Genomic DNA, 23,913 nt, shown 5'->3' on the forward strand with positions numbered 1-23,913 from the left:
TTCCTAAATGTTGAATACCCCTGGATATTGAGTTCCCAGCCTTGGTCAGCCTGGAGCCATGTCTCCGTGATGCCAATTACATCATACCCATTAACTGCTATCTGCGCAAGTTAATTCGTCCACCTTATTCCGAATACTCCGCGCATTGAGGCACAGAGCCTTCAGGCTTGTCTTTCTGACACACTTTGCCTCTTCAGAATTTTGCTGTAATGTGGCCCTTTTTGCTTTTTGGCTTAGGTTTCTCTGCCCTCCACTTTTACTTTTCTTCTTTTTATCTTTTGCTTCTGCCCCCATTCTACTTCCCTCTGTCTCCCTGCATAGGTTCCCATCCCCCTGCCACATTAGTTTAACCCCTCCCCAACAGCACTTGCAAACACTCCCCCTAGGACATTGGTTCTGGTCCTGCCCAGGTGCAGACCGTCCGGTTTGTACTGGTCCCACATCCCCGAGAACCGGTTCCAATGTTCCAGGAATTTGAATCCCTCCCTTCTGCACCACTCCTCAAGCCACGTATTCATCTGAGCTATCCTTCGATTCCTACTCTGACTAGCACGTGGCACTGGTAGCAGTCCTGAGATTACTACTTTTGAGGTCCTACTTTTAAATTTAGCTCCTAGCTCCCTAAATTCGTCTCGTAGGACCTCATCCCATTTTTTACCTATATCGTTGGTACCTATATGCACCACAACAGATGGCTGTTCACCCTCCCTTTTCAAAATGTCCTGCACCCGCTCTGAGACATCCTTGACCCTTGCACCAGGGAGGCAACATACCATCTTGGAGTCTCGGTTGCGGCCGCAGAAACGTCTATCTATTCCCCTTACAATAGAATCCCCTACCACTATAGCTCTCCCACTCCCACACAGTCTCGGATAAGGGGTGAGCCATTTAGGACCGAGATGAGGAGAAACTTCTTCACTCAGAGAGTTGTTAACCTGTGGAATTCTCTACCGCAGAGAGTTGTTGATGCCAGCTCGTTGGATATATTCAAGAGGCAATTAGATATGGCCCTTACGGCTAAAGGGATCAAGGGGTATGGAGCGAAAGCAGGAAAAGGGTACTGAGGTGAATGATCAGTCATGATCTTATTGAATGGTGGTGCAGGCTCGAAGGGACCAATGGCCTACTCCTGCACCTATTTTCTATGTTTCTACGTAACAGAGGATCTAGAAAAGACCGCAGTTGGAGTCCTGTGTGCACTTTTGGGCTCAACACAAAAAAGGATGTTGAGGTAAGAGAGAGAGTGCAGCACAGATTCACCGATTCTGGTATGAGGAAATCCAAACACGGAAAAAGAATCTGAAAAATTGGGGCTATTTTGTTGGAACAAAGGAGGGTGTTCTGATGAAGGTATTTAGAATTATGACGAGATAGAAAGATACCATTTCCAGAGGTTGAGGGGTCTAGAATATGTAGAATATACAAGATAAAATGTAAAATATTTAGGAATGAGCAAGAGAAACTTATTTTACATTCTAAGTGTCTCTCTCTCTCACACACTCACTCGGCCAGTCTCTGCCTGACTCACTCCAGGGCCCTCACTGCCACTCTCTCTCCCCAGTCCCTCCATTGTCTTCATTCTCTCTCACACTAACTGCATCTCTCACTCACCCAGTCACTCCCACTCCATGACTTCTCCCTCCCTCCATGTCTCTCTCTCTCTGTATCCCTCTCTCCCTCAGTTTCTCTCTATCAGGCTCTATGTGTGTGTCCTTCTCACTCTCTCTGATTCTGTATCCCTCTCTGACTCTGTATCCCTCTCTCTATCTCTATGTGTGTGTGTCCCTCTCTGTTACTGACTGACTGTCCCTCTCTGACTGACTCGGTATCCCTCAGTCTCTCTCTCTCTCTCTCTGTCTCCGTGTGTGTGTCTCGCTCTCTGACTGATTATCCCTCTCTCTGTCTGTAATTGTGTTTATCAGTCTCTCTCTGACTGACTCTGTATCCCTCAGTCCTTCTCTCTCTCTCTCTCTGACAGACTCTGTCCCTCTGTCTGTCTGTGTGTGTCTTTCACTCTCTCTGACTGACTCTGTATCCCTCAGTCTCTCTCTCTCTCTGTCTGACTCTGTCCCTGTGTGTGTGTGTTTCTCTCTCTCTCTGACTGACTCTGTATCCCTCTCTCCCTCAGTCTCTCTCTCTCTCTGACTGACTCTGTATCCTTCTCTCCCTCCCTCTCTCTGACTGACTGTATCGCTCTCTCCCTCAGTCCCTCTGTGTGTATGTGTTTCTTTGTCTCTGACTGACTCTGTATCCTTCACTCCCTCAGTCTCTTTCTCTCTCTCTCTATGTGTGTCCCTCTCTATCTCTCTGAGAGACTGTATCCCTCAGTCTCTCTCTCTCTCTCAGTCTGTGTGTGTGTGTGTCTCACTCTCTCTGACTGACTCTATCCCTCAATCTCTCGCTCTCTCTGACTGACTTGTATCCCTCAGTCCCTCTCTCTCTCTGACTGACTCTGTATCCCTCAGTCTCTCTCTCAGTCTCTGTGTGTGTCTCTCTCTCTCTGACTGATTCTGTCCCTCTCTGTCTGTCTGTATGTGTGTTTCTCTCTCTCTCTCTCTCTCTTACTGAGACTCTATCCCTCAGTCTCTGTTTGTCCCTCTCTCTCTGACTGACTATCACTCTCTCTCTCTCTGACTGACTCTATCCCTCTCTCTCTCACTCTCTGACCGACTCCCTCAATCTCTCCCACCCTCCCTCAGTCTCTATGTGTGTGTCTTTTACTCTCTCTGTATCCCTCAGTCTCTCCTTCCCTCAGTCTTTCTCTCTCAGTCTCTGTGTATGACTGATTCTGTCCCTCTGTCTATCTGTATGTGTGTTTCTATCTCTCTCTCTGACTGACTCTATCCCTCTCTCTCTCACTCTCTCTGACTGACCCCCTCAATCTCTCCCTCCCTCCCTCAGTCTCTATGTGTGTATCTTTCACTCTCTCTGTATCCCTCAGTCTCTCTCTCTCTCTGACTGACTCTATCCCTCAGTCTCTCCCTCTCTCCCTCAGTCTCTATGCGTGTCCCTCTCTCAATCTCTGACTGACGGTGTATCCCTCAGTCTCTGTGTGTGTCTCTCTCTCTCTGACTGATTCTGTCCCTCTCTCTGTCTGTCTGTATGTGTGTTTCCCTCTCTTTCTCTTACTGACACTGTATCCCTCAGTCTCTATGTGTGTCCCTCTCTCTCTGACTGACTCTATCCCTCAGGCACTCTCTCTCTCTCTCTGACTGACTCTATCCCTCAGTCTCACTCTCTCTCTGACTGACTCTATCCCTCAGTCTCTCTCTCTCTGACTGACTCTATCCCTCAGGCGCTCTCTCTCTCTCTCTGACTGACTCTATCCCTCTCTCTCTCTCTCTCTGACTGACTCTATCCCTCTCTCTCTCTCTCTCTCTGACTGACTCTATCCCTCTCTCTCTCTCTGACTGACTCTGTATCCCTCAGTCTCTCTCTCTCTCTCTCTGACTGACTCTATCCCTCAGTCTCTCTGACTGACTCTATCCCTCTCTCTCTCTGACTGACTCTGTATCCCTCAGTCTCTCTCTCTCTCTCTGACTGACTCTATCCCTCTCTCTCTCTGACTGACTCTGTATCCCTCAGTCTCTCTCTCTCTCTCTGACTCTATCCCTCACTCTCTCTCCCTCTCTCTCTCTGACTGGCTCTATCCATCTCTCGCTGACTGACTCTGTATCGCTCTCTCCCTCAGTCCCTCTGTGTGTATGTGTTTCTTTGTCTCTGACTGACTCTGTATCCTTCACTCCCTCAGTCTCTTTCTCTCTGTCTCTATGTGTGTCCCTCTCTATCTCTCTGAGAGACTGTATCCCTCAGTCTCTCTCTCTCTCTCAGTCTGTGTGTGTGTGTCTCACTCTCTCTGACTGACTCTATCCCTCAATCTCTCGCTCTCTCTGACTGACTTGTATCCCTCAGTCCCTCTCTCTCTGACTGACTCTATCCCTCTCTCTCTCTCTCTGACTGACTCTATCCCTCTCTCTCTCAGACTGACTCTGTATCCCTCAGTGTCTCTCTCTCTCTGACTCTATCCCTCACTCTCTCCCTCCCTCTCTCTGACTGACTCTGTATCGCTCTCTCCCTCAGTCCCTCTGTGTGTATGTGTTTCTTTGTCTCTGACTGACTCTGTATCCTTCACTCCCTCAGTCTCTTTCTCTCTTTCTCTATGTGTGTCCCTCTCTATCTCTCTGAGAGACTGTATCCCTCAGTCTCTCTCTCTCTCTCTCAGTCTGTGTGTGTGTGTCTCACTCTCTCTGACTGACTCTATCCCTCAATCTCTCGCTCTCTCTGACTGACTTGTATCCCTCAGTCCCTCTCTCTCTGACTGACTCTATCCCTCTCTCTCTCTCTCTGACTGACTCTATCCCTCTCTCTCAGACTGACTCTGTATCCCTCAGTCTCTCTCTCTCTCTCTGACTGACTCTATCCCTCACTCTCTCTCCCTCTCTCTCTGACTGACTCTATCCCTCTCTCTCTCTCTGACTGACTCTGTATCCCTCAGTCTCTCTCTCTCTCTGACTGACTCTATCCCTCAGTCTCTCTGACTGACTCTATCCCTCTCTCTCTCTGACTGACTCTGTATCCCTCAGTCTCTCTCTCTCTCTCTCAGTCTGTGTGTGTGTGTCTCACTCTCTCTGACTGACTCTATCCCTCAATCTCTCGCTCTCTCTGACTGACTTGTATCCCTCAGTCCCTCTCTCTCTGACTGACTCTATCCCTCTCTCTCTCTCTCTGACTGACTCTATCCCTCTCTCTCAGACTGACTCTGTATCCCTCAGTCTCTCTCTCTCTCTCTGACTGACTCTATCCCCCTCTCTCTCTCCCTCTCTCTCTCTGACTGACTCTATCCATCTCTCTCGCTGACTGACTCTGTATCCCTCAGTCTCTCTCACTGACTGACTCTATCCCTCTCTCTCTCTCTCTGACCGACTCCCTCAATCTCTCCCTCCCTCCCTCAGTCTCTATGTGTGAATCTTTCACTCTCTCTGTATCCCTCAGTCTCTCTCTCTCTCTCTCTGACTGACTCTATCCCTCAGTCTCTCCCTCCCTCCCTCAGTCTCTTTGTGTGTGTCTTTCACTCTCTCTGTATCCCTCAGTCTCTCCTTCCCTCAGTCTTTCTCTCTCAGTCTCTGTGTATGCCTCTCTCTCTGACTATCTGTATGTGTGTTTCTATCTCTCTCTCTCTGACTGACTCTGTATCCCTCAGTCTCTCTCTCTCTCTCTCTGACTGACTCTATCCCTCACTCTCTCTCCCTCTCTCTCTCTGACTGACTCTATCCCTCTCTCGCTCTGACTGACTATGTATCCCTCAGTCTCTCTCTCTCTCTCTCTCAGACTGACTCTATCCCTCACTTACTCTCCCTCTCTCTCTCTGACTGACTCTATCCCTCTCTCTCTCTGACTGACTCTGTATCCCTCAGTCTCTCTCTCTCTCTGACTGACTCTATCCCTCAGTCTCTCTGACTGACTCTATCCCTCTCTCTCTCTGACTGACTCTGTATCCCTCAGTTTCTCTCTCTCTCTAACTCTATCCCTCACTCTCTCCCTCTCTCTCTCTGACTGACTCTATCCATTTCTCTCGCTGACTGACTCTGTATCCCTCAGTCTCTCTCTCTCTGAACGATTCTGTCCCTCTCTCTGACTGATTCTGTCCCTCTCTCTGTCTGTCTGTGTGTTTTTCTCTCTCTTTCTCTTAGTGACACTGTATCCCTCAGTCTCGAAGTGTGTCCCTCTCTCTACTGACTCTATCCCCCAGTCTCTCTCTCTCTCTGACTGACTCTATCCCTCAGTCTCTCTCTCTCTCTGACTGACTCTGTATCCCTCAGTCTCTCTCTCTCTCTCTGACTGACTCTATCCCTCAGTCTCTCTCTCTCTCTGACTGACTCTGTATCCCTCAGTCTCTCTCTCTCTCTGACTGACTCTGTATCCCTCAGTCTCTCTCTCTCTCGCTCTCTCTGACTCTATCCCTCACTCTCTCTCCCTCTCTCTCTGACTGACTCTATCCATCTCTCTCGCTGACTGACTCTGTATCCCTCAGTCTCTCTCTCTGACTGACTCTATCCCTCAGTCTCTCTCTCTCTCTCTCTCTCTGACTGACTCTGTATCCCTCAGTTTCTCTCTCTCTCTAACTCTATCCCTCACTCTCTCCCTCTCTCTCTCTGACTGACTCTATCCATTTCTCTCGCTGACTGACTCTGTATCCCTCAGTCTCTCTCTCTCTGAACGATTCTGTCCCTCTCTCTGACTGATTCTGTCCCTCTCTCTGTCTGTCTGTGTGTTTTTCTCTCTCTTTCTCTTAGTGACACTGTATCCCTCAGTCTCGAAGTGTGTCCCTCTCTCTACTGACTCTATCCCCCAGTCTCTCTCTCTCTCTGACTGACTCTATCCCTCAGTCTCTCTCTCTGACTGACTCTGTATCCCTCAGTCTCTCTCTCTCTCTCTGACTGACTCTATCCCTCAGTCTCTCTCTCTCTCTGACTGACTCTGTATCCCTCAGTCTCTCTCTCTCTCTCTGACTGACTCTGTATCCCTCAGTCTCTCTCTCTCTCGCTCTCTCTGACTCTATCCCTCACTCTCTCTCCCTCTCTCTCTCTGACTGACTCTATCCATCTCTCTCGCTGACAGACTCTGTATCCCTCAGTCTCTCTCTCTGACTGACTCTATCCCTCAGTCTCTCTCTCTCTCTCTCTGACTGACTCTATCCCTCAGTCTCTCTCTCTCTCTCTCTCTCTATGACTGACTCTGTCCCTCAGTCTCTCTCTCTTACTGACACCGTATCCATCAGTCTCTATGTGTGTCCCTCTCTCTCTGACTGACTCTATCCCTCAGTCTCTCTCTCTGACTGACTCTATCCCTCCGTCTCTCTCTCTCTCTCTCTTTCTGACTGACTCTTTCCATCTCTCTCGGTGACTGACTCTGTATCCCTCAGTCTCTCTCTCTGACTGACTCTATCCCTCTCTCTATCTCTCTGACATGGCCCTGTATCCCTCAGTCTCTCTCTCTCTGACTGACTCTGTATCCCTCAGTCTCTCTCTCTCTGACTGACTCTGTATCCCTCAGTCTCTCTCTCTGACTGACTCTGTATCCCTCAGTCTCTCTCTCTGACTGACTGTACGCTCAGTCACTCTCTCTCTGACTGACTCGATCCCTCACTCTCTCTCCCTCTCTCTCTGACTGACTCTATCCCTCTCTCTATCTCTAACTGACTCTGTATACCTCAGTCTCTCTCTCTCTCTGACTCTATCCCTCTCTCTCTGACTGACTCTATCCTTCAGTCTCTCTGACTGACTCTATCCCACTCTCTCGCTGACTGACTCTAGTTCCCTCAGTCTCTCTCTCTCTCTGACTCTATCCCTCACTCTCTCTGACTGACTCTATCCCTCAGTCTCTCTCTCTGACTGACTCTATCCCTCAGTCTCTCTCTCTGACTGACTCTATCCCTCAGTCTCTCTCTCTGACTTGACTCTGTATCCCTCAGTCTTTCTCTCTGACTGACTCTGTACCCTCAGTCTCTCTCTCTGACTGATTCTAAGCCTCACTCTCTCTCCCTCTCTCTCTGACTGACTCTATTCCTCTCTCTCTCTGACTGACTCTGTATCCCTCAGACTCTCTCTCTCTGACTCTATCCCTCTCTCTCTCTGACTGACTCTATCCCTCAGTCTCTCTGACTGACTCTATCCCACTCTCTCGCTGACTGACTCAGTATCCCTCAGTCTCTCTCTCTCTCGCTCTCTGACTCTATCCCTCACTCTCTCTCCCTCTCTCTCTCTGACTGACTGTATCCATCTCTCTCGCTGACTGACTCTGTATCCCTCAGTCTCTCTCTCTTTGACTGACTCTATCACTCTCTCTCTCTGACTGACTCTGTATCCCTCAGTCTCTCTCTCTGACTGACTCGGTATCCCTCAGTCTCTCTCTCTGACTGACTCTATCCCTCAGCCTCTCTCTCTGACTGACTCTGTATCCCTCAGACTCTCTCTGAATCTCTCAGTCTCTCTCTGACTGACTCTATCCCTCAGCCTCTCTCTCTGACTGACTCTGTATCCCTCAGTCTCTCTCTGATTGACTCTGTATCCCTCAGTCTCTCTCTGACTGACTCTGTATCCCTCTCTCTCTCTCTCTCTCTGACTGACTCTGTATCCCTCAGTCTCTCTCTCTCTGACTGATTCTGTCCCCCACTCTCTCTCTCTCTTATTGACACTGTATCCTTCAGTCTCTGTGTGTCCCTCTCTCTGACTGACTCTATCCCTCAGTCTCTCTCTCTCTCTCTCTCTGACTGACTCTATCCCTCTCTCTCTCTGACTGACTCTATCCCTCTCTCTCTCTGACTGACTCTATCTCTCTCTCTCTCTGACTGACACTATCCCTCAGTCTCTCTCTCTCACTCTCACTCTGATTGACTCTATCCCTCTCTCTCTCTCTGACTGACTATCCCTCTCTATCTCTCTCTGACTGACTCTATCCCTCCCTCTCTCTCTCTCTCTGACTGACTCTGTATCCCTCAGTTTCTCTCTCTGACTGACTCTATCCCTCGCTCTCTCTATGACTGACTCTGTATCCCTCAGTCTCTCTCTCTCTGATTGACTCTATCCCTCTCTCTCTCTCTGACTGACTATCCCTCTCTATCTCTCTCTGACTGACTCTATCCCTCCGTCTCTCTCTCTCTCTGACTGACTCTATCCCTCTCTCTCTATGACTGACTCTGTATCCCTCAGTCTCTGTCTCTCTCTGACTGACTCTGCCCATCTCTCTCTCTCTCTGACTGACTCTATCCCTCAGTCTCTCTCTCTCTCTGACAGACTCTATCCCTCTCTCTCACTCTCTCTCTGACTGACTCTATCCCTCTCACTCTCTGACTGACTATCCCTCTCTCTCTCTCTCTCTGACTGACTCTGTAGCCCTCAGTCTCTCTCTCTGACTGACTCTATCCCTCTCTCTCTCTCTGACTGACTCTATCCCTCTCTCTCTCTGACTGACTCTATCCCTCTCTCTCTCTCTTACTGACTCTGTATCCCTCAGTCTCTCTCTCTGACTGACTCTATCCATCTCTCTCGCTGACTGACTCTGTATCCCTCAGTCTCTCTCTCTCTGACTCTATCCATCTCTCTCACTGATTGACTCTGTATGCCTCAGTCTCTCTCTCTCTGACTGACTCTATCCCTCAGTCTCTCTCTCTCTCTGACTGACTCTGTATCCCTCTCTCTCTCTCTCTGACTGACTCTGTATCCCTCAGTCTCTCTCTCTGACTGACTCTATCCCTCACTCTCTCTCCCTCTGACTGACTCTATCACTCTCTCTCTCTCTCTGACTGACTCTGTATCCCTGTCTCTCTCTCTCTCTCTGACTGACTCTATCCCTCACTCTCTCTTCCTCTGACTGACTCTATCCCTCTCTCTCTCTCTGACTGACTCTGTATCCCTCAGTCTCTCTCTCTATCTGACTGACTCTATCCCTCTCTCTCTCTGACTGACTATCCCTCTCTCTCTTTGACTGACTCTGTATCCCTCAGACTCTCTCTCTCACTGACTCTATCCCTCACTCTCTCTCTCTTACTGACTCTATCCCTCACTCTCTCTCTCTCTCTATGACTGACTCTATCCCTCAGTCTCTCTCTCTCTCTGACTGACTCTGTATCCCTCAGTCTCTCTCTCTCTCTGACTGACTCTGTATCGCTCAGTCTCTCTCTCTGACTGACTCTGTATCCCTCAGTCTCTCTCTCTGACTGAATCTATCCCTCAGTCTCTCTCCCTGACTGACTCTATCCCTCAGTCTCTCTCTCTGACTTGACTCTGTATCCCTCAGTCTCTCTCTCTCTCTGACTCTATCCCTCACTCTCTCTCTCTGACTTGACTCTGTATCCCTCAGTCTCTCTCTATCTGACTGACTCTGTCCTTCACTCTCTCTCCCTCTCTCTCTCTGACTGACTCTATCCCTCTCTCTCTCTCTCTGACTGACTCTCTATCCCTCAGTCTCTCTCTCTATCTGACTGACTCTATCCCTCAGTCTCTCTGACTGACTCTATCCCTCTCTCGCTCTCTGACTGACTCTATCCCTCTCTCTCTCTGACTGACTCTATCCCTCAGTCTCTCTCTCTGACTGACTCTATCCCTCTCTCTCTCTGACTGACTCTATCCCTCAGTCTCTCTCTCTGACTGACTCTATCCCTCACTCTCTCTCCCTCTCTCTGACTGGCTCGATCCCTCTCTCTCTCTGACTGACTCTGTATCCCTCAGTCTCTCTCTCTCTCTGACTGACTCTATCCCTCTCTCTCTCTGACTGACTCTGTATCCCTCAGTCTCTCTCTCTCTGACTGACTCTATCCCTCAGTCTCTCTCTCTGACTGACTCTATCCCTCACTCTCTCTCCCTCTCTCTGTGGCTCGATCCCTCTCTCTCTCTGACTGACTCTGTATCCCTCAGTCTCTCTCTCTCTCTGACTGGCTCGATCCCTCTCTCTCTCTCTGACTGACTCTGTATCCCTCAGTCTCTCTCTCTCTCTGACTGGCTCGATCCCTCTCTCTCTCTGACTGACTCTGTATCCCTCAGTCTCTCTCTCTCTCTGACTGACTCTATCCCTCAGTCTCTCTGACTGACTCTATCCCTCTCTTTCTCTGACTGACTCTGTATCCCTCAGTCTCTCTCTCTCTCTGACTCTATCCCTCACTCTCTCTCTCTGACTGACTCCAATCATCTCTCTCGCTGACTGACTCTGTATCCCTCAGTCTCTCTCTGATTGACTCTGTATCCGTCAGTCTCTCTCTCTCTGACTGACTCTATCCCTCAGTCTCTCTCTCTGACTGACTCTATCCCTCTCTCGCTCTCTGACTGACTCTATCCCTCTCTCTCTCTTTCTCTGACTGACTCTATCCCTCAGTCTCTCTCTCTGACTGACTCTATCCCTCAGTCTCTCTCTCTCTCTGACTGACTCTATCCCTCACTCTCGCTGACTGTCTCTGTATCCCTCAGTCTCTCTCTCTGACTGACTCTATCCCTCTCTCTCTGACTGACTCTGTATCCCTCAGTCTCTTTCTCTGACTGACTCTATCCCTCTCTCTCTCTGACTGACTCTGTATCCCTCAGTCTCTCTCTCTCGCTGACTGACTCTGTATCCCTCAGTCTCTCTGACTGACTCTATCCCTCAGTCTCTCTGACTGACTCTATCCCTCTCTCTCTCTGACTGACTCTGTATCCCTCAGTCTCTCTCTCTCTCTCTCTGATTTAATCTCTCACTCTCTCTCTCTGACTGACTCTGTATCCCTCAGTCTCTCGCTCTGATTTAATCTCTCACTCTCTCTCTCTGACTGACTCTATCCCTCAGCCTCTCTCTCTCTGACTGACTCTGTATCTCTCAGTCTCTCTCTCTGACTGACTCTATCCCTCAGCCTCTCTCTCTCTGATTGACTCTGTATCCCTCAGTCTCTCTCTCTGACTGACTCTATCCCTCAGCCTCTCTCTCTGACTGACTCTGTATCTCTCAGTCTCTCTCTGATTGACTCTGTATCCCTCAGTCTCTCTCTCTCTCTCTGATTTAATCTCTCACTCTCTCTCTCTGACTGACTCTATCCCTCAGCCTCTCTTTCTCTGACTGACTCTATCCCTCTCTCTCTCTGACTGACTCTGTATCTCTCAGTCGCTCTCTGATTGACTCTGTATCCCCATCAGTCTCTCTCTCTGACTGACTCTGTATCCCTCTCTCTCTCTGACTGACTCTATCCCTCAGCCTCTCTCTCTGACTGACTCTGTATCTCTCAGTCTCTCTCTGATTGACTCTGTATCCCTCAGTCTCTCTCTCTGACTGACTCTATCCCTCAGCCTCTCTGACTGACTCTGTATCTCTCAGTCTCTCTCTGATTGACTCTGTATCCCCGTCAGTCTCTCTCTCTGACTGACTCTGTATCCCTCAGTCTCTTTCTCTGACTGACTCTATCCCTCAGCCTCTCTGACTGACTCTGTATCTCTCAGCCTCTCTCTCTGACTGACTCTGTATCTCTCAGTCTCTCTCTCTGACTGACTCTGTATCCCCGTCAGTCTCTCTCTCTGACTGACTCTGTATCCCCTCAGTCTCTCTCTCTCTCTGACTGACTCTGTATCTCTCAGCCTCTCTCTCTGACTGACTCTGTATCTCTCAGTCTCTCTCTGATTGACTCTGTATCCCCGTCAGCCTCTCTCTCTGACTGACTCTGTATCTCTCAGTCTCTCTCTGATTGACTCTGTATCCCCGTCAGTCTCTCTCTGACTGACTCTGTATAACTCAGTCTCTCTCTGATTGACTCTGTATCCCTCAGTCTCTCTCTGACTGACTCTGTATCTCTCAGTCTCTCTCTGATTGACTCTGTATCCCCGTCAGTCTCTCTCTCTCTGACTGACTCTGTATCTCTCAGTCTCTCTCTGATTGACTCTGTATCCCCGTCAGTCTCTCTCTGACTGACTCTGTATAACTCAGTCTCTCTCTGATTGACTCTGTATCCCTCAGTCTCTCTCTGACTGACTCTGTATCTCTCAGTCTCTCTCTGATTGACTCTGTATCCCCGTCAGTCTCTCTCTCTCTGATTGACTCTGTATCTCTCAGTCTCTCTCTGATTGACTCTGTATCCCCGTCAGTCTCTCTCTCTGACTGACTCTGTATCTCTCAGTCTCTCTCTGATTGACTCTGTATCCCCGTCAGTCTCTCTCTCTGATTGACTCTGTATCTCTCAGTCTCTCTCTGATTGACTCTGTATCCCTCAGCCTCTCTCTCTGATTGACTCTGTATCTCTCAGCCTCTCTCTGATTGACTCTGTATCTCTCAGTCTCTCTCTGATTGACTCTGTATCCCCGTCAGTCTCTCTCTCTCTGACTGACTCTGTATCTCTCAGTCTCTCTCTGATTGACTCTGTATCTCTCAGTCTCTCTCTGATTGACTCTGTATCCCCGTCAGTCTCTCTCTCTGATTGACTCTGTATCTCTCAGTCTCTCTCTGATTGACTCTGTATCCCTCAGCCTCTCTCTCTGATTGACTCTGTATCTCTCAGTCTCTCTCTGATTGACTCTGTATCCCCGTCAGTCTCTCTCTCTGACTGACTCTGTATCTCTCAGTCTCTCTCTGATTGACTCTGTATCCCCGTCAGTCTCTCTCTCTGACTGACTCTGTATCTCTCAGCCTCTCTCTCTGATTGACTCTGTATCCCCGTCAGTCTCTCTCTCTGACTGACTCTGTATCTCTCAGCCTCTCTCTCTGATTGACTCTGTATCTCTCAGTCTCTCTCTGACTGACTCTGTATCTCTCAGTCTCTCTCTGATTGACTCTGTATCCCCGTCAGTCTCTCTCTCTGACTGACTCTGTATCTCTGTCTCTCTCTCTCTGACTGACTCTGTATCTCTCAGCCTCTCTCTCTGATTGACTCTGTATCCCCGTCAGTCTCTCTCTCTGACTGACTCTATCCCTCAGTCTCTCTCTGATTTAATCTCTCACTCTCAGTCTCTCTCTGACTGACTCTATCCCTCAGTCTCTCTCTGATTTAATCTCTCACTCTCAGTCTCTCTCTGACTGACTCTGTATCCTCAGTCCCTCCCTCTCCGGTTACCTGGGCCCGGCCGGTCCGGCAGGCGTTACAGCGGGTGCGAACGGCGGATCGCAAACCTGGGCGGGGCACAAGGCCGCAGCGTTCCCCGGGCAACGGTATCCGGGCAACCGAGCGGCCTCGCAGTCCCAGGGCCGTCCTCGTGCCTCCCGGGTCTAATCTTACCCCTGGCACATTGTTGAACAGAAAGACTTGCTGTTTGATAGCATACAGGTACAACAGATTAAGGAGCTCCATACACTTGTTATTGCAGGAGAGTGAGGACGACAAATGAGAGGGGCTTCTAAGGCCATTGATAATGGAGAAAAGCCAAGGTTTATCTTGGTTTTCCAGATAACCCTGGAGCCGTGAGCAGTTTTGGCCGAGGAGACTTTGCCCAGATAATGTTTGATTTAGTCCAGACAGACCTGGTGATGAATTAACTTAATGCGACGCTCCCATTCAGTCTGTGTGTAATGCAATGGTCTACACTGAACTAACCACACACATCAGCCTCGACAGTGTCAGCTGTGGCTCAGTGGGTAGCACACTCGCCTGAGTCAGAAGGTCGTGGATTCAAGTCCCACTCCAGAAACTTGAGCACATAAATCTAGGCTGACACTCCAGCGAAGTGCTGAATCAGTGCTGCACTATTGGAGGTGCAGTCATTCAGGTGAGATGTTAAACCAAATCCTCTCTCAGCTGGACTATTTCAAAGAAGAACAGGTGAATTATCCCCGGTGTCCTGGCCAATATTTATCCCTCAATCAACATCACATAAAAAGATTATCTGGTCATTATCACATTGCTGTTTGTGGGAGTATGCTCGTAGAATCATAGAAATTTACAGCACAGGAGGCCATTTCGGCCCATTGTGTCCACGCCGACCAACAAAGATCTATCCAGCCTAATCCCACTTTTCAGCTCTCGGTCCGTAGCTTCAAGTGCACATCCAAGTACTTTTTAAATGTGGTGAGGGTTTCAGACCCCCACCACACTCTGTGTGAAGAAATTTCCCCTCAAATCCCTTTACAAATTACTTTAGGTCAATGCCACCTGGTTGTTGACGCCTCTGCTAAGGGAAATAGGTCCTTCCTATTCACTCTATCTCGGCCCCTCATAATTTTATGGATGTAGCTATTTGCACTAGAAAATGCTGATGTGATCATGGAGAGCCTATCATCTGATTGCTCCCCTTGAAGGATCAGCCACACGCAGAAGTTTCTCTGGAATGTGTAATTGGAACCGCCCAGCCCAGGTTCTGAGTGATTTTACAAAATGTAATTCGAGCCAATCTGACTTCAGACCTCAAATAGGATAAAGCACCCCCAACCCAGCCCAAGTTCCTTACCTCTCTCTCCCCTCCCTACCCCCCCCCCCACCCACCCACAGATGGGGTATTGTGTGTGGGTCAAATTTATTGGGTATGAAGTGAAGACAGTTTTGTGACTTCCAGATTTCATCCACTCCGATGATTTGTCACACACGCACCGAGCGTTCTGAAAAATCAGGCGAGTGTGTAAAGGGGGTTGAAAGAACATGATCAGTCTTCCCCGAGTTCTCCCTCTCCCCTACGATTTCCTCTTGCACTTCCCATCTCTCTCTCTCGTCTCTCACTCCCCTCCTCCCTTGGTTGCTCCCACATGGCACAAAAATGTTTAATACAAGTTAAAAGCAGCTCGAGCCGCAGCTCGTTGTATGGCCCAACTACCGGCTTCCTCGTACATCGCACTGCGCATGCACGACTGAATCGAAGGCCCATGCTCAAAAAGGGGGCAGCGTCCAATGCATGCATGCACAGATGGACACAGAAAAAAAGTGTGCAAATAGTCACTCTCTAATCTTGTACACCTCAATAAAGGTATCTCCTCAGCCTCCTCTGTTCCAAAGAAAACCACCTCAGCCTATCCAATCTTTCCTCATAGCTAAAATTCTCCAGTCCGGGCAACATTCTCGTAAATCTCCTCTGTACCCTCTCTAGTGCAATCATATCTTTCCTGTAATGTGACCAGAACTTCACGCAGTACTCTAAGCTGTGGCCTAACCAGTGTTTCATACAGTTCAAGCATAACCTCCCTGCTCTTGCATTCTAATAAAGGCAAGTATTCCGTATGCCTTCTTAACCACCTATCAACCTGGCTTGCTACCTTCAGGGATCTGTGGACATGTACTCTAAGGTCTCTTTATTCCTCTACAATTCTCAGTGTCCTACCATTTAATGTGTATTCCCATCCTTGTATTCTCAACCTGACATCTGTCATACGCCCCCCTTTTCTATGAAATTGGATAAGTGACAGGAGAGTAGTGAAGTTATTTTTCAGACTGGAGGAAGGTATACAGTGGTGTTCCCTAGGGGTCAGTACTAGGACCACTACACTTCTTGATATCAATGACTTGGAACTGGGTGTACAGGGCACAATTTCAAAATTTGCAGAGGACACAAAATTTGAAGTCTATCACTGTTCATTATACTTCCAAGAGGACATAGACAGGCTGGTGGAATGGGTGGACACGTGGCAGATGAAATTTAACGCAGAAAAGTGCAAAGTGATACACGTTGATAGGAAGAACAAGGAGAGGCAATATAAACTAAAGGGTACAATTCTAAAGGGGATGCAGGAACAAAGAGATCTGGAGGGATATGTGCACAAATCATTGAAGGTGGCAGGATAGCTTGAGAATGAGATTAAGAGAGCATTCAAAATCCTGGGCTTCATAAGTAGAGGTATAGAGTACAAAAGCAAGGAAGTTGTGATGAACCTTTATAAAAACACTAGCTCGGCCTCAACTGGAGTATTGTGTCTAATTCTGGGCACCGCACTTAAGGAAGGATGTGAAGACCTTGGAGAGAGTGTATAATAGATTTACCAGTGGTTCCAGGGATGAGGGACTTCAGTTACATGGATAGACTGGAGCAGCTGGGGTTGTTCTCCTTGGAGCAGAGAAGGTTGAGATGAGATTTGATAGAGGTGTTCAAAATCATGAGGGGTCTAGACAGAGTAGAGAGAGAAACTGTTCCCATTGGTGGAAGGGTCGAGAACCAGAGGCCACAGATTTAAAGTGATTGGCAGAAGAACCAAAAGCGTCATGAGGAAAAACATTTTTACGCAGCGAGTGGTTAGGATCTGGAATGCACTCCCTGAAAGGGTGGTGGAGGCAGACTCAATCGTCACTTTCAAAAAGGGATTTGGATAATTACCTGAAGGAAAAAAATTTGCAAGGCTCTGGGGAAAGGGCGGGGGGAGAGTGGGACTAGTTGAGGTGCTCTAGCAGTGAGCCAGCCTGGGCTCGACAGGCCGAATGGCCTCCTCCTGTGCTGTAGCCATTCACTGATTCTATTCTATGGGCTAGAAGGAGAGAGATCTGGGGGTACAGATACACAAATTATTTAAGGCCATTTAACTAAAACAACAAACCAAGCACTGGGGATCATTTCCAGAGGGACTGAATTGAAACGCAGGGCAGTTATGTTAAACTTACATACAACTTTAGTTGGACCACACTCGAGTACTGTGAACAGTTCTGGTCTCCATATTATAAAATGGATATAGAGGCACTAGAGATGGTGCAAACGATTCACAAGGATGATACCAGAACTGAGGGGTAATACCCATCAGGAAAGAAAATACCCATCAGGAAAGATTGTACAGGTTGGGGCGCTTTTCTCTAGAAAAGCGAAGGCTGAAGGGCGTCCTGATATAGGTCTTTCAAATTATGAAACGGTTTGATAGGGTAGACGTAAAGAAAATGCTTCCACTTTTGGGGAGACCAAAACTAGAGGCCGTAAATATAAGGTGGTCACTAATAAATCTAATAGGAAATTCAGGAGAAACTTCTTTACTCAGAAAGTGGAATACACTACCACATGGAGCAGTTGATGTGAACAGAAGCTGGAAAACATGAGGGAGAAGGGAATAGGAAGATATGCTGATAGGGTTAGATGAAGTGGGATGGGAGGAGGCTCGTGTGGAACATAAACACGGCATAGACCCGTTGGGCCGAATGGCCCGTTTCTGCACTGTAGATTCGATGTATTTCTATACATGGTAGAGCAGCAGTTATGTTGCTGAACTAGTAATCTAGAGGCCTGAACTAATAATCCTCAAATTCCAGCATAAAAGTTTGAGATTTTGAATCCAGCTTAAAAGAAAATCTGGAAATGAAAAGCAGTTACCAGTAAAAGTGATTATCAAGCAGTCGGATTGTCGCAAAAGTCCAACTGGTTTATTAATGTCCCTTTAAAGAAAGACTTGGATTTATATACCGCCTTTCACGACCACTGGACATCTCAAAGTGCTTTACAGCCAATAAAGTACTTTTGGAGTGTAGTCACTGTTATAATGTGGGAAACGTGGCAGCCAATTTGTGCATAGCAAGCTCCCACAAACAGCAATGTGATAATGACCTTGTTTTTGTTATATTGATTGAGGGATAAATATTGGCCAGGACACCAGGGATAACTCCCCTGCTCTTCTTCGAAATAGTGCCATGGGATCTTTTACATCCACCTGAGAGCAGATGGGACCTCAGTTTAACGTTTCATCCGAAAGACGGCACCTCAGACAGTGCAGTGCTCCCTCAGCACTGCACTGGTGTGTCAGCCTAGATTTGTGTGTTCAAGTCCCTGGAGTCAAGTCTCTGACTCAGGCGAGAGTGCTACCCACTGAGCCACAGCTGACACTGAAGGAAACTTGCTGTCCTTACCCGGTCTGGGCTAATGTGCGACTGCAGTCCCACACCAACATGGTCCATACCAATGTGGTTGAATCTCAACTGCCCTGTAAAGTAGCCGAGCAAGCCACTCAGTTGTATCAAAGACAGCTACCAGCAGTTCAAGAAGGTGGTCCCCTTGTGGGAAACTTGGGATGAGCATTGCTTGCTGGCCTTGCCAATGATATACCCAGAATGAATAAAGGGGAAAAAAAGTTTCATTTCTAGAGACACATTTCAGAAACAGAAATCGACTGGCACCTTTTTTTTTCTTAAAAAGACACATTTTGCAGTGAAGCTAAAATCAGAACCGAACAGAAACTGGATTAAAAATGACCAGCCAGACGGTGGATTAGCACTTTATTAACAACACTACCATGTAGTGGCAGGAATACAGTACTACAAGAGTACATTGTTTTCAGTTTCATATTATCTTGCTGTTTGTTAAATTGACATTCACAATACAACTGCCCTGCACACGAGAAGCGATTGCACTCCACCCTCGACTGAAATTAATGCCAGTACAGGGTACATCTTGCTGGTTTAATCTGGGAACGCCTGCAGCCTACCGTGTCACCCCCTCCCTCCTCCGATCAAAACAAAAACCAAGCCAACAATGTAACCAGTGCCTGGGTTAGACAGACACGGGTCAACGTAGCTCCAGTCTCTTAGGGTTTAAACACAAACTAGGGGAGATTCGGTGCAGAATTGAACACAGAAAACACTGATGGAATTGCACGGGGGGTCATTTGAAGGAGGCAAGACAGATTAACGAGTAGGGCAGGACATGACCATGCTCACTCCACCTGAAATACTCACCAGGGATTCTCTTTCGGATGCTGACAGATCAACTGCACACTGCTTCCCAGGTTTTCCTTGTATTATTCCAGTTTAGAATTGGGACTGAAAGTGAATGAACCCCCTATCTGGTTTAAGCAGCCAGGGGATGGTGCAGGGTTTGATGCTGGGCGGGGGGGTGGGGGATTCTTAATTACACAAAAGGAGATATTTACAGGGCTCGAGTGATACAGTACTTACACAGCTCTGCCAATGGCAACGGGCCCCTAGTACAAACGCACGGCTCACTGGGTTACCACTACAGGGAATCGGGCAAAAACTTACTCACGGCCGAAGGGAGCCCAAGTGATGGTGTCACCGTCTGAATTCACCAGGCGTGACAAAGGCAGCCAACACTTCAATGAGAAGCAAGGGCCCAGGGCTCGCTTGACTTGTTTAACCCAATCGTCTCAATCCAACAGAAACTGCCCCAGTGGCTGCTGCCTGGAGGCTCTTGGCTGCCACGTGACCAACACCTTATTTACAGAACGGGTGAGCCGACCCATGGAGACTCCTGAAAGAAAACCGCCAGGCAGCTCGTGGGGGGTGGTTAAATGGGTGACGGGATCCGACACTGAAACTGGGAGGAAAACAATTACTTACCATCATTTACAGTGGCCAACAGGCCACATACACTAAACAACCTTAGCAGCCAGAACAGGTGTGGCGGGGGTGTGTCTCTGCATCCAGCTGTTCATAAATGCAACTGGCCACCGGATGTTTTCTTCTGCTATGCACTTAAACTACCGTATACATGTACAAAACACAGCTGTAGAAAAAAGAAAGGTTTCCTGTATACAAGATGTTCTATTGGGAGAGCGCTGCTTCAAACACAGCTCATCGAATGCACAAATCAAACTGTCCCCTCAGATGAGCTCTAGTCTCAATCCCCATTTAAAATTTAAAAAAAAAGACTGCAGACCTACTGAGTGGGATCACTTTGCAGCCAAGCACTAAAGAATGACAGAAAGCAGCACTCAACTTACTTTTACTAAAGGAAAAAAAATTTTAAAAGTCACCAGGAGTTTTTTTTTTATACAATGGCCGTCCTGCCTGAACACACACAGATGGGCGGCCGACCTCAGTCTATCAATGTCCGCTTGCTGCACTCATCTGCTACCAGTGAGACACATGCAAAGAATTGCAGCAGCAGTCTAGCCACGGTCAGATCAGACCTCGACGTTTCTTGTAGTCCTCCAGGTTTAGGGATCGTCTTGGGGTCCCATCTTTAACGGACGGAGTCTTTGAGCTCACAGATAACGACTTGGTCTCTGGGCCAAGGCAGAAAGGAAAGAGGGTCACTGTACAACAACAACATGCATTTATATAGAGTCATTAACCCTCAAAACCTCCCTGATAAAGTGCAACATCCCCACTGACACCTGGGAGTCCCTGGCCAAAGACTGCCCTAAGTGGAGGAAGTGCATCCGAGAGGGCGCTGAGCACCTCGAGTCTCATCGCCGAGAGCATGCAGAAATCAAATGCAGGTAACAGAAGGAACGTGCGGCAAACCTGTCCCACCCACCCCTTCCCTCAACGACTATCTGTCCCACCTGTGACAGGGACTGTGGTTCTCGTATTGGAGCATTCAGCCACCTAAGGACTCATTTTAAGAGTGGAAACAAGTCTTCCTCGATTCCAAGGGACTGCCTATGATGAAGACCTTGCCTTGTCTTTATTAGCAGAGACATAGAATACACGAGCAGGGAGGTTAGGCTTGAACTGTATAAAACACTAGTTAGGCCACAAGCTAGAGTACTGCATGCAGTTCTGGTCACCACATTACAGGAAAGGTGTGATTATACTACAGACGGTACAGAGGAAGGAGATTTACAAGGATGTTGCCTGGGCTGGAGAATTTTACCTATGAGGAAAGATTGGATAGGCTGGGTTTGTTTTCTTTGCAACAGAGGAGGCTGAGGGGAGACCTTATTGAGGTGTATAAAATTATGAGGGGCATAGATAGAGTGGATAGGACGGACCTATTTCCCTTAGCAGAGGGGTCAACAACCAGACGGCATAGATTTAAAGTAATTGGTAGGAGGTTTAGAGGGGATCTGAGGGGAAATTTCTTCACAAAGAGGGTGGTAGGGGTCTGGAACTCCAAGGGTGGTAGAGGCAGAAATGTTCACCACATTTAAAAAGCGCTTGGATGTGCACTTGAAGTGCCGTAACCTACAGGGCTACGGACCAAGAGCTGGAAAGTGGGATTAGGCTGGGTAGCTCTTTGGCAGCCAGCGCGGACACGATGGGCCAAAATGCCCTCCTTCATTTCTATGATTCTATGAAACTTCCCAAGTGGCTTCACAGGAGTGTAAACAGACAAAATCTGACAATGAGCCAAACAAGGAGATATATGGGCAGGTGACCAAAAGCTTAGTTAAAGAGGTAGATTTTAAGGAGCATCTTAAAAAAGGAGGAGCATGGGGAGGGAATTCCAGAACTTAGGGCAGTGGTGTACAAATTGCAGTCCATATCCGTATCCGACGCACCAAGGCCTGGCTTCAAGGCCGAGCATCAGCCGTGCCTGACCCCATCCCACATATCAGGAGGCAGGTCATAAGAACATAAGAAATAGGAGTAGGAGTAGGCCATACGGCCCCTCGAGCTGCTCCGCCATTCAATAAGATCATGGCTGATCCGATCATGGACTCAGGTCCACTTCCCTGCCCGCTCCCCATAACCCTTTATCGGTTAAGAAACTGTCGATCTCGGTCTTAAATTTATTCAATGTCCCAGCCTCCACAGCTCTCTGAGGCAGCGAATTGCACAGATTCACAACCCCGAGAAGAAATTCCTCCTCAGCTCAGTTTTAAATGGGCGGCCCCTTATTCTAAGATTATACCCTCTAGTTCTAGTCTCCCCCATCAGTGGAAACATCCTCTCTGCATCCACCTGGTCAAGTCCCCTCATAATCTTATACATTTCGATAAAATCACCTCTCATTCTTCTGAATTCCAATTGTCATTGTCTTGGAAGCAGCAGGGGAGTCATAACCAAAAACAGAGGCAGGAAAATCCAATCTGCTGTTTGCTACAATGTGTTGTTGCTTGAACCGCCTCATTCAAGTTTGTAAAAATAAATCAACAACATTAACACGGAGCAGGACGCCTTCTGCTATTTACAGCGGTAGCTGCAGCAGCAGACTCAAAAATATCTGAACCGATTATGGGGAAATGAAAACTTACTGCATTGCCTACAGCTTCAAAATCAACAAAGTTACTCACACCCGAAATCTCAATTACTGCTCGGTGACTGCAACGTGAAAGGAGAGTTACTCATGGTTTGTGGGTTCAGGTTTTGTAAATCTGTGCAAATTTTCCAGATTGATGCCGATAATAAAAACTTGATATAAAATAATGCCATTGGCATGACTCGGAATTGACACAACTGAATCGATTGGAAGATTGTTTACTTAGAACATTAAAAAAAACTGGCAGTGAATTTTTAGTCTCAACTTGCCTTTGAAGGAATTTAAGCAACTAATTCAAAATATGTCCTTGGCTTGATTTCATTCCAGTGAGCTAGAAAACCTACTTTTATTTAATTGTGCAAGTGGGTGAAAGGGGTTGTCTGAATTCCACGGGGGTACCGCCCGGTCTCCCGGAGTAACTCTGGCGCAGACTGTGACCCCTGGTTCGAGACTTCCCCAACATCGGGAACATTCTTCCTGCATATAACCTGTCCAATCCCGTCAGACTTTTATATGTTTCTGAGATTCCCCCCCTCATTCTTCTAAATTCCAATGAATATAAAGCCCAGTCGATCCAGTCTTTCTTCATATGTCAGTCCTGCCATCCCGGGAATCAGTCTGGTGAACCTACGCTGCACTCCCTCAACAGCAAGAATGTCCTTCCTCAGATTAGGAGACCAAAACTGAACACAATAGAAACATAGAAAGTAGGTGCAGGAGTAGGCCATTCGGCCCTTCGAGCTTGCACCGCCATTCAATAAGATCATGGCTGATTATTCCCTCAGTACCCCTTTCCTGCTTTCTCTCCATATCCCTTGATCCCCTTAGCCGCAAGGGCAATATCTAACTCTCTCTTGAATATATCCAATGAACTGGCATCAACAACTATCTGCGGCAGGGAATTCCACAGGTTAACAACTCAGTGAAGAAGTTTCTCCTCATCTCAGTCCTAAATGGCCTGGCCCTTATCCTAAGACTATGTCCCCTGGTTCTGGACTTCCAACATCGGGAACATTCTTCCCGCATCTAACCTGTCCAGTCCCGTCAGAATCTTATATGTTTCTATGAGATCCCCTCTCATCCTTCTAAACTCCAGTGAATAAAGGCCCAGTTGATCCAGTCTCTCCTCATATGACAGTCCAGCCATCCCGGGAATTAGTCTGGTGAATCTTCGCTGCACTTCCTCAATAGCAAGAATGTCAGAACGTCCTTCCTCAGATTAGGAGACCAAAACTGAACACAATATTCCAGGTGAGGCCTCACCAAGACCCTGTACAACTGCAGTAAGACCTCCCTGCTCCTATACTCAAATCCCCTAGCTATGAAGGCCAACATACCATTTGCCTTCTTCACCGCCTGCTGGACCTGCATGCCAATCTTCAATGACTGATGAACCATGACACCCAGGTCTCATCGCACTTCCCCTTTTCCTAATCTGCCGCCGTTCAGATAATATTCTGCCATTGTGTTTTTGCCACCAAAATGGATAACCTCAGTTATCCACATTATACTGCTTCTGCCATGCATTTGCCCACTCACCTAACCTGTCCAAGTCACCCTGCAGCCTCTTAGCGTCCCCCTCACAGCTCACACCACCAAACAGTTTAGTGTCATCTGCAAACTTGGAGATATTACACTCAAT

At 47.9% G+C, this 23,913-nt stretch overlaps 2 protein-coding genes across 4 annotated transcripts in view; both read right to left on the reverse strand.

Moving 5' to 3' along the window:
- heatr4 (HEAT repeat containing 4) overlaps window positions 1–13,629 on the reverse strand; it is a 311,409-nt gene extending 297,780 nt beyond the window's left edge. The window contains exon 1 of the mRNA XM_070878686.1: window positions 13,556–13,629. The gene's annotated coding sequence lies outside the window, so the exon portion shown is untranslated. The remainder of the gene's footprint in view (window positions 1–13,555) is intronic.
- Window positions 13,630–18,588: 4,959 nt separating this feature from the next.
- Window positions 18,589–23,913, reverse strand: part of rtf1 (RTF1 homolog, Paf1/RNA polymerase II complex component) — a 114,608-nt gene continuing 109,283 nt past the window's right edge. For all 3 annotated transcript variants that reach the window (XM_070878692.1, XM_070878690.1, XM_070878689.1), the window contains one exon: window positions 18,589–20,349. In XM_070878692.1, the coding sequence (XP_070734793.1) occupies window positions 20,243–20,349 (107 nt within the window). In that variant the 3' untranslated portion in view covers window positions 18,589–20,242. The remainder of the gene's footprint in view (window positions 20,350–23,913) is intronic.

The sequence above is a fragment of the Pristiophorus japonicus genome, chromosome 4 (genome assembly GCF_044704955.1).
Source record: "Pristiophorus japonicus isolate sPriJap1 chromosome 4, sPriJap1.hap1, whole genome shotgun sequence".
Lineage (NCBI taxonomy): Eukaryota > Metazoa > Chordata > Chondrichthyes > Pristiophoridae > Pristiophorus > Pristiophorus japonicus.